This window comes from Saccopteryx leptura, chromosome 6 (assembly GCF_036850995.1).
Source record: "Saccopteryx leptura isolate mSacLep1 chromosome 6, mSacLep1_pri_phased_curated, whole genome shotgun sequence".
Taxonomy (NCBI): domain Eukaryota; kingdom Metazoa; phylum Chordata; class Mammalia; order Chiroptera; family Emballonuridae; genus Saccopteryx; species Saccopteryx leptura.
In genome coordinates this window covers 84,090,222-84,103,323 of record NC_089508.1, presented here as the reverse complement: position 1 = coordinate 84,103,323, position 13,102 = coordinate 84,090,222, and the positions used below count along the sequence as shown (strand labels likewise).

General features: G+C 39.9%; 1 protein-coding gene across 4 annotated transcripts in view; it reads left to right on the top strand.

The window, feature by feature from the left end:
- CDIN1 (CDAN1 interacting nuclease 1) overlaps positions 1–12,804 on the top strand; it is a 237,956-nt gene extending 225,152 nt beyond the window's left edge. For 2 of the 4 annotated variants that reach the window (XM_066343434.1, XM_066343433.1), the window contains 2 exons: positions 11,044–11,214; positions 11,418–12,804. In XM_066343434.1, coding sequence (XP_066199531.1) covers positions 11,044–11,214; positions 11,418–11,553 — 307 coding nt within the window. In that variant the 3' untranslated portion in view covers positions 11,554–12,804. The remainder of the gene's footprint in view (positions 1–11,043; positions 11,215–11,417) is intronic. The other 2 variants (XM_066343437.1, XM_066343435.1) reach the window with 1 other exon arrangement.
- Positions 12,805–13,102: the final 298 nt, after the last annotated feature.

The following is a 13,102-nucleotide window of genomic DNA, read 5'->3' as shown; positions in this document are numbered from 1 at the left end:
ACAGCCTCATCTTCCCTGTAATAACCTGAGAAGCATCCATTCCAAATGCAAGACCTCTGGGACTAGCTCTGCAGAGCGTGTGACTTGGGCATGCTTTTAAATCTCATTTTATCACTTTTAAAAAATGACTTTACTTCCCTATGTTATCAGCAAAAGATTTTTTTTTCCAAATTCATGTTAGCACTCGCAGCTTCTCCCAAGGCAGTGAGCGGCTGTCTCTACAGAGGCATTTATTCCTGTGCTCATATGTCTGTGCGGCTGGTGTTTATTGGCTGATTCCTTTGTGCCACTGAACTACAAGCTGTCCTCATGGAGCTCACTTCTAGGAGTATAAGCCCCAATTAGCTATATTTTCTTCATTTTTTTTTTTTAAGGCACCGGATTTTTGTTACTGTTTTCTGTCACCTGGTCATTTTTTTCTAATAAGCTTGGTGGTTCCCCTTTCTAATCCCTCCCCCACTCCCTTTCTAGCATTTGTTTTCATGGGTCCGTTAAATTGGCAGGTCCGCTTTTGAGGACTGTGTTGCTGCTTAGCCAGAGAGATTTTCCTTATTGTGAAACATTTATTGTGTATAAGAGAAAATTTTAACTACCCATTTAGAGCAAGTTGGGATCTGACATACCTGAAGCATTGTGTCACATTTGGTTAACGAAAGATTTATAGGGCAAACTTGTATCAGCCTTAATCCTTTAGTTATCTGACTTTGCCAAGGATGAAAATTCCAATAATTTTTTTTATTTTAAGCAGACTTTTATATATCTATCTAAAACCCATAAATCTCCTTGTGCCTTGAGATAAATGTCTTACTGAACTCTGAGTTACCCTGTGCTCTTTTGAGAACTGAGCCAAGGAAAAAAGCCATGCCCCCTCTACCTAATAATAAAATACTGGTAAAAAAAAAATATATATATATATATATACATATACATATACATATATATATATTAGGACTAAGCAGTATTTATATGTTAAAATATTTTCTATTTTATAAAGCATTTCTAATTTCTAATATTCAGAAAGTTGGGAATTAAAAGTTCAAAAATAACCTCAAAATTTATCAGAATGAGTCTTCAGTACACTAACTGATGAACCCAAAATGGACTATCGCGCTGTCCGCCCAGGCTTGGCCAACTCCATGATCGCTAGTCATTGTGGTTGTCATATCAATTATAAATTCTCTGGCATCAAACACTAAATCAACTGAAATGATAGTTTGCCTTTGGCATGTTTCCCTGGGGAAATAACTGAGAAAACATGTAATAATTCACACGACCAATTTTGTAAACTGCCCCAACTTTTGGAAGAAGGCTGGAGTATAAATTCTAGGCAGATAGATATGATCTGCACCCAAGGTCTGCCTGAAATGTCCTATCACTCTCTGTACTTTCGTGTTTTCAAAGTCAGTATGACCTTGGGTACCTTATGACTTTGAGGGTTTTGGTTTTTTTACTGCATTTGATATTTCTTCTTCCCGACTTGGAAATGTGTACTGTCCACTCAATACAGCCTCCTTTGAAACAGAAACCAGGGCTCTTGGATAAGAGCTCACCCTTTTAGCTTTACAACAAAATAACCTCAGTGTGCTTCTCATCCCATTGTCCCTCTATTCTCTTGGGACCTCTTCATCCCACACTTTATTTGCCTCTCAAAAAATGAACATAAACTGGAGCAAGTTAAAAGGCCCCTTATATGAGTAAAGGCAACCTAGCTGAGAACTCACCTTGTCTAGGAAGACTCCGAGAATATCATGTCATTGCTCTAATTTTTCTTTTGCTGTGAACCTTTTGTTTGTTCAGTTAATGACATATTTCACACTTAAAATGTGAGTTGGTTTGTTCCTAGTTATTAAACTTAGAGCTGTACGCGATTTCAGGAGAAGAGGAGCCTTCCATCTGTGGCTTGCAATGTCCGCAGGAGGGCTGCGCCCGCCGGCCCGGGCGTGCATTCTTCCCAGGCGAGTGCGGCAGGACCGCCCTCTGCCCGCGTCAGCGTCTCTCCAAGAAAACAGACATTAAACGCAACAGATTAAATCGCTTCTGCCTTTGTTTTCTCTTTCACCTATCTCAGGTTTTCTCTTCTGAGCAGAGATTTACAATAGACTAGAAAGACTGTAAGCATCTAAGGCTAACCAATACAAGACAGAGTAAAGTAAAAATAAAGCACTTTTCCAGGCAATTTAATGTAGACACAAGAACGCCAAGTTACATAAACACCAAGGAGAATTTCAGATGGTTGCAGTTGTGTATTTATATACATTTTAAACTTTCTTTAAAATAATGTATTTTCATTTGTTTTCTATGTGGCATTACAAGCCTGAGGTGAATCAATAATTATAATATGTTTTTCATTTTTTTATTTTCAAAATTACATACAGTGAGTTGATGTTATAAAGAGAGTTGCATTGTTAATAATGAAGATCTACGAACTGAGTGAGAATACTCACAACTGGGGTTCTCTTTCTTGAGTAGTTTCAATTTGCAAACACAGACCCACCAAGCAAAAAAGCAAATAAAACAACCAAGTTATACTTTTATTTCATCTGTAAATACTACAAAATAAAAGGACTATTTGCACTGTATATTAAATTGACCATAGTGCCAGAACCTTGCAATGCTGTATTGCATGATCACTCATCTATTATCAATGTACACGTATTTATACACAGGCATAAATACACACATACTCTGCATATAAACACACGCAAGCATACTTCACTGGGACTGAAAAGTTATTTACAACTCTGTCTGCTGATACATACAACAGTGATTAACAAGTGCATAACCAATCTACAGCACACAGATTAAAACTAAATAAACAGTGTAAGAGTTTATTTTAAAACAATTACAAGATGTTTTATATTTCTCCTTCGTCCTGAACTATGTGTTTGAGAATGCATTCTTCATAAAAACCACATGCAAGTCTTTGATGGTGGAACAATTGGCTTCCAACAGCCACATGTCTGTACTCATCCCCAGAAGATACCCCGGACTGCACACAGCAACTCAAAATGAGAAAGAAAAAGAACACACATACACACACACACACACATGCACACACACACACACTATTCCTGTTTTGGAAAAGAAGTTTTCTGTTTGCCTGTGATTTTGAGATAATTTGAATTAGAAATAAAGATTTGAATCTCTAAAACTATTTTATTGTTTGATGTAGACCCTCCTGAACAAGAATCTTGACTAAAATCATCAAATCATCCAACGGTCCACTTGTCATTTCGATTGAAAATTGTTCCGTTGATTTGATCCAGATTAATACTGTAGAACCCTAGTATATTGAGAACCCTTTTTTATGTAAACACAGTAATTCAGCTAATTGAGAAGTAGTATATCACTTTCCTAAGTTTCCCTTATTCTCTGTGGAGAACTCAATTGTGTAATAGTATATGAATCCCACGACCCTTCACTCTCATATTATGCTACCAAAAGAGATATAAAATCTAGTGATTTTTAAAAATATATAGTGATTTTTCTCATAGAGCTGAAAATACAGATAAATCAAATTAATGCCACTGACATAAGATATATCTATAGAGTATTTTAGGAGCAAAAACGGACCTTTGGATTCATTGTAGTAACCCTGTTTAGCAAATCTGAACCTTCTTTTCTGGTTCTACCTGACACACTCACTTAGATCCATTGCTTCCTTCAGTTCCATCCTAACTTCTTCCATCTGTTGGTTTCCATTAATGTGAACAGGCTGAGGCCACGTCTGGACTCACTCCCCTTTCCTCATGTTCAGATTCTATCCCTAACTTTTGAATCCTCTCATAGTGGGAAACTTTCTTTTCTTCAGACTTCATGCAGTGATTCTATAATTCTCTGTTCTTTTACCTGAATTATAAATTGCTTTGCCATATACCTCCTAAGCATGGCAACACTTAAATCAAAATGAGTGGCTAGATAAACTATTTAGTGTAAAACTACTGACTTTGTACCTGAAAATGATTCCCTGTAGACAGGTGGATCCCAGCTCAGACCCTGGACTATCTATTAGTCACCGCCTGCCTGCTGGGTCCCTGCTCTTCTCTCTTTTCCAGGTGTTGTAAATATGTCTCAAAGTTGAATGACTGTTCTAAATTGCTGGTAAATACAAGGCATAATGACAGACAGTGTAGTGTTATGGTTCCAAGTACAAGCCATAGTTCCAGACTGCGTGGGTTCAAAGCCAGGCCCCTTTTGTGCCTCAGTTTTCATCTGTAAAATGAGAATGATCATGGCACCCCCTGCCCCTGCCACATAGGGTACTTGCAACTTTCAAATTAGTCTGTACAACCTGACCTGTGGTGGCGCAGTGGATAAAGCGTCAACCTGGAAATACTGAGGTTGCCGGTTCAAAACCCTGGGCTTGCCTGGTCAAGGCACATATGGGAGTTGATGCTTCCTGCTCCTCCCTCCTTCTCTATAATAAATAAATAAAATCTTAAAAAAAAAAGAAAACAAATTAGTCTGTACATGTAAAAGTGCTTGGATCATTGCCTGTCGCATAATAATTATGCAGTAAATGTTAGTTACCTCTTTCTTATTGGTTATTGAAGTCATTTACTGCTCACAAAACTTAGGGGATATTTTATTGCTTCATATTCATTTTGAATATCCCCTAATTTTTGTGAGCAGTATATATGTTTAGACAGCATCTTTATAGACATAATGACTGGCCAAGGGTCTTCTGAAATCTGTTGACACATAGAAACTAAATGGGCCTCCGAAAACCACCAGTGAGTTGGTTTTTGGGGCAAATGTAGCAAAATGATATTAAACACTGTGCTTAGAAATCTCTACATTCCTGCATCTACCTTTCATTTTAGCACTTACTGAAGGAGGTGGCTCAAGACAAGTTAAGAAAATATCATCCAAGTAATTCCTCTTACAGGATAGTGTAGAGCAGTGGTCCCCAACCTTTTTTGGGCCATGGACTGGTTTATGTCAGAAAATATTTTCACGGACCAGCCTTTAGGGTGGGACGGATAAATGTATCATGTGACCAAGACAAGCGTCAAGAGTGAGTCTTAGACGGATATAACAGAGGGAATCTGGTCATTTTTTAAAAATAAAACATCATTCAGACTTAAATATAAATAAAACAGAAATAATGTAAGTTTTTTTTTTTTCTCTGCGGATTGGTACCAAATGGCCCATGGACCAGTACTGGTCCGCGGCCCGGGGGTTGGGGACCACTGGTGTAGAGATGTGGCAAGGGGGCGTATTTTTTTTTTACAGTTAAGAAAGAAAAGGGAAGTCCTCCTTGAATTTGAAGGGCACAAATGTTCTATCTGTACCTCTGAGTTTCTGAGAGTTACAGAAAACCTTGCACTGAAGACACGATGTCTAACGTATATCACATTCTGTCCAACATTTACAATCTGATATCCTCAAAGACAAACAGAAGATAGTTACATTTTTCTGGAAAATGAAGAATTTACTCACCGAAGTACCATTTTTAAAACACTCTTGGTGACAATCTTAAAAATATATTGCAGATTTCACTGCCTTTCTTAACTAAACAAAATGAAATCAGCATCTGTTTTTCCCAGACTGTCCTCATCACCCATTGAGATTGACAGAGTCTATTAGCCCAACACCAAACAGCCTTGGATTGCCACATCAGGGATTTCTTAATGTCTCCTCCCTGGTTGTCAGCAATCTTTAATTGGCAGTGTTCTGCCTGACACCAGGCTCCCACACCCTGTCTTCACCTCCTTCAAAATTGCACTTCAGAAGCCCAGTAACCAAACTTAATAACAGAACCACAGCACTGGAGAAAACGTTCAGGATTCTTTGTTCTGTACATGATTTCTTTACGTATTTAGGTAACCCTAGTGCCCTATACAGGCAGCAGGGAGGGGTATTGGTGTATAGTCTAGGTTAGGAGCCGAGACGTTCTGTTAGTGGAAAAGCATGGACTTGCTTCATAACTGGTTGGTTTGCCTGGGTGAAGAGTTGCTACTTATTAATAATCTTATCCAGTAATCCCTTCTGCTATAGAATTTGGGGTGAATTTGCTATAGAACTATAACTGAAAAAAAGGCCAATCTATAGCCAACAGGACTCTTCATACTACATATGTGAAGAATGGTATTTGATTACTCAGTCTGCAGTATATATATTAGTTATCTATTGCCATGAAACAAATTTCCCCAAAACTGAATGAATTAAATTACACACATTTGTTATCTCACTTTATCTTTGAGTCAGGCACATAGCTTAGCTGGATCCTCTTTTCCACTGTCTCTCACGGGTTGCATTCAAAATATTAGCCCAGGGTTTATGGTCTCATCTGAAGGTTTGACTAAGGAAAGTTCCACTCAAGCTCACTTAGTTGTTGGCAGGAATCAGTTCCCCAGGAGCTGTTATGCTGAAGGACACTCACTGGCTGTTGAGCACAGGCCACCCTCAGTTTCTTGTCCTGTGGGCTTCTCCCAAATGTCAGTTTGCTTCGTCAATCTCTGCAAGCCAAGAAGGCAAACATGTGTCTGATAGCAAGAAGGAAGTCACAGCCATTTGTAACCTTATCACAAAAGTGCCAACCCATCACTTTTGCTGTATTGTTTCTATTATGGGAAAGTCACTAGATCCAACCCACACTCAACGAGAGGGTATTCACCAAGGGCATGAGTCCCGAGAGGAAGGGATCATCTTAGAAGTCAGCCCCCCACAATATCTCTCTGCAACTCTTAGTTGCAACTCAGAGAAAACTCCAGCACCACCACATCTTCTTTCATTACTACGTTTGCTCAATTTAGTTTGATGCTTCTTTTCTAAACCTCTCTTCCTAGGGATAGCAGTGGTGACCCGGTGACCCTGCTCCCAATAGAGTGATCTCTAAATGGAACCTGGTGCAGTAACAGGTCTTTTTCCTCCTAGCTCTTTGTTTACTGTGAAGATGAACATATGTGCAGGGACAGGTTAGTTACACATTTGCTAAGTATTTTCACACATCTTTAAGATTACCCATATCATAGGATCTCCTTCATATATGTTCTTCACCTATATATAACACATTCATCTAGAAAAGGAAATCCAACCAGTTATAAAAGTATGCCCTAATCCAGCCAAATTTGAAAATCTTTAAAACAAACAAAAAGAATTTTTGCTACCCCCACCATATGATTAGAGCTGTGCTTTTAGATTCCATCAACTTAGAAAATACATATTGACTGAAAGCTATGGTGAATCCTATTTTATTATCTGCATTTCTAAAAGAGGACAAGATAAATGTGTGTGTGTTTTTTCTGAGGATAGTGTTTAGTGTGCATAGGGATGTCCTGCAGTCTCCTCACAGCCACTCAGGGGTCTCTGGCCCAGATTTGGGAGCCACTGAGTTAGATCTCAAGACAGGGGCCAAGAACTCAAGTGCCCACAGGCAGCAGGTGGGCAACATAAATGAGCAGAATAAGAAAGACATACTGTGTTCTCTTCATTTCTTTCTTGAAACATGAAAGCCTCTGATGTTACCTTTGCTTTCCCAAATCTGATAGAGATGAGTGTGAAGAAGTAGAGCTCTACAATTAAAGAAAATCTATAGTGCAGGCATGATGATGAATGGCACCGGGCACTGAGCCTCCACCTTGGGAAGTAACCGAGAATGGTGGAGACTATGGCAAACCAGAGAACAGGCCGTGTCTAAAGGGGATAGCCATTACCAGCTCCAGCTGGTTGCTGCCTTACCAAGTCCTTTCTCAAGGGAAGTTAAAATAGGTAAATATGCAGGATTTTATGTAAAAACTCCCAATTTTTATGTGTTGGCTTAAATTTTTTTTTAATAGATAAAAGCCCAGCCTTGACTTCATAGATACAGTCACAGAAATGTCACTAACTTGCAAGGCAGCTTACCCCAACAGAGTCACAGTATAGCCAAGATAAAGTGTGGAACAGAGAGATGATCCCTGGGAGACAGATGTGCACAAACCCACAAAAGGGTACCCAGCTTTTGTGCCACAGTCTCCTGTTTCATGTTTCTAACTGCCCTGGATTGAAAGGAAACACATTACTAACACATTTATAAGGCTGTCATTATTTATACAGAACTTCATCTTTCATACCCTCCAGGTCTGTCGTGCCTCTTGACTTTCACCTCCCATTTTTTTCAAAAGGTATTTGTTGTTTTTGCTAATTTGGTGGTATTTTATTTGCAGGCAAAATTATTTGTTCAAAAGTCACTCACATTCCAGTGTCTGTGCCACAGAAGTTTGTAAAATCCATTTGGAGTCTTTGATCTTATTACTTGACCATGAGTATGGTAACATTAAAGTTATAGTCAGCCTAGAAATATGTTTACAGAATCAATTCAGATATCCATATACATCCCATTACTGCGTGTCCCCGGGCAGGTAGGGAGGGCTGCAGCCCCAGTAGCAGACCAGCCCTCTGCTTTGCACATTCCCTCAGACCCAGGGATTCTGTTTTCTTTTAAACAGCGTTAACAGTCTCTTTGATTTTTATTGGTCACAAAGGTTATGTTTGCCTTCCCAGCGATCTCATTCTTGTCCAGTAGTGCCACAGTAAATGGGACTAGGCATCAAAAAAGGTGAAATCACTCAACTGGCAAGCATGTACTTGACCTACGTAAAAACTTCAAAGGTCCTGTTTTCTCTCTGTTTTACACCTTTTCAGAAGAAAACACTAGGGTTGGCTTACTTGGTTATTCGAATTGTCAAGCAAAGTGTTCCCTTCTGTTAGTTCAGGTAACCAAGGAATTAATTATATCAAGTTTCTTACTGTGGCCACCCTCTCCATAAATGGCTCAGTCGTGGGAAGGTTATCCTGCGAGCCTCTGATAATCTCTGGGTGCTGAGCTGGAAGGAGCTCAGGCGCTCAAGCAGGTATCGGGAATAAGGCCAGATCTTGTTCTGTCATTAAATTTTCAAACTTGTCACCCTTTAAAGTTCCTATTCTTCTTATTACTCGAAGATCACATAATTTGAAAGCCTCCGTCTACCAGTCTTCATTTACAAAGGGAGGTTGCCTTTCCTCATCTTTAATTAATTAAGCACATATTTTCAATCAGAGCTTCTGAGCCACGTGAGAGAGATGATAGCACCTAAGTTAATATAATTCCATCCAAAAGCTAAGAAACAAACATTTAGATCCATGGTAGAGTCTCATTATGAGTCACTAGTCATACCTACTGATAATAATTCACAGACCCATGTGACTACCTTCAGGGGATCCCAGTGGTGAACCACTACCTGAAATGTTCAGATTCACAATATTGCAGAAACCTTTTGGAGTTTCAGATTTCGTCTGTTGCCTCACAAGTGAAACGAGTCCATTTTCTTGGTCATTGAGGTGTTCCCCAGCCTGGCTTTTCTGCCTAGAAAATACCATTTTCGTAAAGAGCTGTCATGCTGCGTGTCCTCTGGCTTATGATTTAGCTGCTCGGCAAAAGTACAAGCTGCTCTTTCTCTCAGTGCTGGGAATATGTGTTTTTGTTTTATTAAATCTTTAAAACACTGGGCTTGTTGTTTATGACCCCCATATATTTCTTTGTTCTTTTCCATGACTGTTTGGATCACATATTTTTTCTCCCTTTGTAAAAATATCAGTGCCTCCCTAAAGAACATCATGGTTTCCAGAAATGGCTGCAGAATACAATAGAGGAGTGTGTTGAGCTTGATGTTAGGTCTGTCGAGGTTGTCGCTCAGGGCTGCTTTGTTGATGGGAAGGTTTCAGGCATCTCAGATCCAGTCCTGAGAATCGCAGAGCTTTCTGCTCTTCCCAGACTTGTTTTGACAGATCTGAGATCATTCAATAACAATCACAGAGCTTTTTGGAAAATAAAGACACCAAATAGTCTGTGTTCCAGTTGCAGACAAATGTTTGTGATTACAAGTCACTAAGCAACCCTCAGTTACATAGAAGTGATCTCTCACGCAGGTGTGAGCCTCACCTTGTGTGCACTTAAGGGCTGCAGCCCACAAACCGCATGCCAGAGTGGTCTGATTCTTCTGGCCTCAAAGGAGACTTCCTTGGAGATCCTGAGGAAGAAAAGAGCATCTGCAGCCAGCCCTGAATTTGAGGAAATGTCACAGGGCCTGGTGCACCGAGGCGTCTCATCCATGCATAGCTCCTGAGTCCCCTGGGACAAGTTCAGCTGGAGAGTTGACATCTCATGCTTCTGCCCTTGCATGGAGGGGACACAAAAAGTTTTAATGACTCTTGCATCCAACTCAACTACTTTACTGATGTGAATCCCCAAATAAACCAGTCCATGACATCCAGCTGAACTTGTCCCTGTGCATACAGTGTCTCACAGCCCATCCTGTCCTGTTAGTTTTGGCGAGTGTGCCACAGCGTATAATAAATCATGGAAGGAAGAAGCTTTCTGGCCTAGCATGGCTCAGCCTGCTGTAATGTCAGAATACAGAAAGCAGTTCTGTTTTTAGACATCCTTTTACTAACCCAGCATTCATAATTTATGATTTCACTGTAAAATTCCTGCAACACAACACCAAAAGTAGTGCTGCCCTTTAATTAAGTACTCTCTGTAGGAAAAACGTGAAACTGATGTGCAAAACATCTCTGTGTGCATGGTGATTGATAGTGATTACATCTCTATGAACCCAGCCTGGAGGTCTCGACTTCCTGATGGGTAAAGTAGTCTATAGGGCGACTTCCTGAGTCTGCGGCTAACTGACTTCGGGGTAATTCGGAGGCACAGTTTAGAAAGATTGAGGTTTTAAGCCTGCATGTGTCTATACTTTCTCACAAGCCCATGTGCCTTATTCCTCATTTTTGTGATAAGAACCTACAACTAAATATCATGTCGTGTTTGCACTTGGAGAGCTGGCAGCACAGAGAATGAGGGGGTCAGAGAGAAGGTCTCTATGAGGGATCCCCATTGTCCTGTGGATTTTTTTAAAGACTGAAAGGAAGGATGAGAGAAGGGACTTTTGACCCTATTAATTCAGGAATAATAGAACAATATAGCCAGAAGAAGACCTTGAGCTGTTCCATTTTTTTAATTATTTCTTTTTTTTTTAATTATTATATTTTGTCAGTTAAAAATAGCTAAATTTGGTTTTTTAGAATACCGCTAAGTGTTGGGAGACTGAACTCCCATGCTGGTGCTCCCGGCTCCTCACTGCTTCAGCTCCCGGTTTACCCTCTTTTCAGCAAAGTGGTCACATCAGCCCAGTTCACGGCATCTTACTGGAAGGTAACTGGAGTAGTGCATACTTCAGCTTCCTTGAAAGAAAGGTAATAAATTTTCCCCAGGTGGTAATACTTGTATTAAGTAATTGTCTTTAATGTAAGTTCAGCTACTTTCAGTCATAATTACAGCAACCAAAATAAAAACATCGTGCACAAACTATCTTTTAATCATCGGTACTTGGAAGATTACTTTTTTTGGGAATCATGTTGCTACTGTACGTGTCTATTACTTTCTCGTGTTTTTGCAGATTTGGGCCGGGCCTGGTCATCTATTGGTACGGATTCATCCAGGAGCTAGACTGCAACCGGGACAGAGGCATCCTGCTCAAAGCCACTTTCCCCACGGACATCATCACCCTGTGCCACAGCGCAGCTCCACCCTGACGGGCCTGGAACAGACGCTGGGGGGAGAGGCGAATCCGGAAGTAATTTTACTTTCCTGCAGCGTCAACTCCTGGCAACATCTGCCCTGAACTCCAGCTGAACTCTGGCTGCCCGTGGTCACACCACTACCTCTTCAGACAAACATATCAAGAGTTTCTGTTTTCCTTCATCCCTTGCTGATGTGAACAGCCAAGAACTACAGACACAACCCACTCATTATCAGCATTTCTGTCTCTGTCAAACAGTTAGTTTATAGATAGTCATAATCTTTCTTCCTTCCGGATGGTTTCTCCTTGAATACTGAACAAAAGAAAAAATGTGGAGGCTGAAAGGTGTGATTTTTCAGTTTTCCTCCCAGTTACCGAATCACCCTCTTATTTTTCCCCTAAGACTCCATTCATTCTCTCTCCTTGCCCCTCTTTCCTCATCAGACACCCAGTGTTGCATCACCGCCATGGAATAATCTAGCACAGTGCTAGCAAAGTCGAAGACTCGAAGTCTGAAATTAAATCCCGCCCTCACCTGCAGGGCTGCAGGACCACCGGGAGCCTGGCTGGTGCTGGTTTTGTCCAGCCTTTACGGCTTCCTGACTCCCGTGGCATGAAGCCAAGCTGAAAAATATTCTTGATGAGAATTTCCTCTTTTTATAATACTTATTTGAACACCAAACATTTTTCATTCCTCTCATTTGAACGTATTAGTTACATTGTGTCTGGAAAGCACACTCTCCTTGGATTGGGGGCCACACAGGATGGAACTGAAGCACAGTGCAGGCTTTGACAAGAGTTTCTTTTTAATCATGGTTAGTTGTCAATATGTATGATAGTGTTTTTATGAGTGAAGTTTTTTAAAAGTTCATTTGGTACACTGCTTTCTATCTGCAATTTTATACCACATAGTTATAAAACATTCAGATAATTTAGGAGTTAGATATGTTCAACTTTGAATGAATGAAGTGTACTACAAATAAACCTAAGGTTATTTTCAATAAGCAAAATAAAGGAGAGCTCATATTTGTTCACTTTATTCACTTTTCATGGCTTCAAATTAAAGTTCAGTCTAAAGCGAAACATTAATAAACTCATTCTAAACCTATCTTTTGGGAAGTTAAGATTAATGTATGCCCAGAAATGTATTTTTCCCCCATGTAAACAAAACAAACTTTTATAACAGTGAATTGGTGAGCTTGGAAATCGTAATAAAAATGTAAGTTTTTACAAACATGTTCACGTTATCTCCATTGCTTGGTTCTTTCAAAAAACTCACTATACCGTTAGTCTTATGTTCATTTTATACTGGAGAGGATTTCCAAAGTCTGCCTCCCGCTTTTCCTTTTGAAGGACACAAACACATCGGGCCCAACATGCAGCTTTTAACTCTGCATTAAACAAAAGGGAAAGAGAAAGACCACAAAATGGTGAGGAGCTATCAAGCCAACTTCTCTTTCACTATAAAATGCATTATGCAGGTTTGGTAAGTGAAATAGAATGAGTTGAAACCAGTGCACCATGCTATTGTCTTGATACAAAAAAACACACATGCACACACA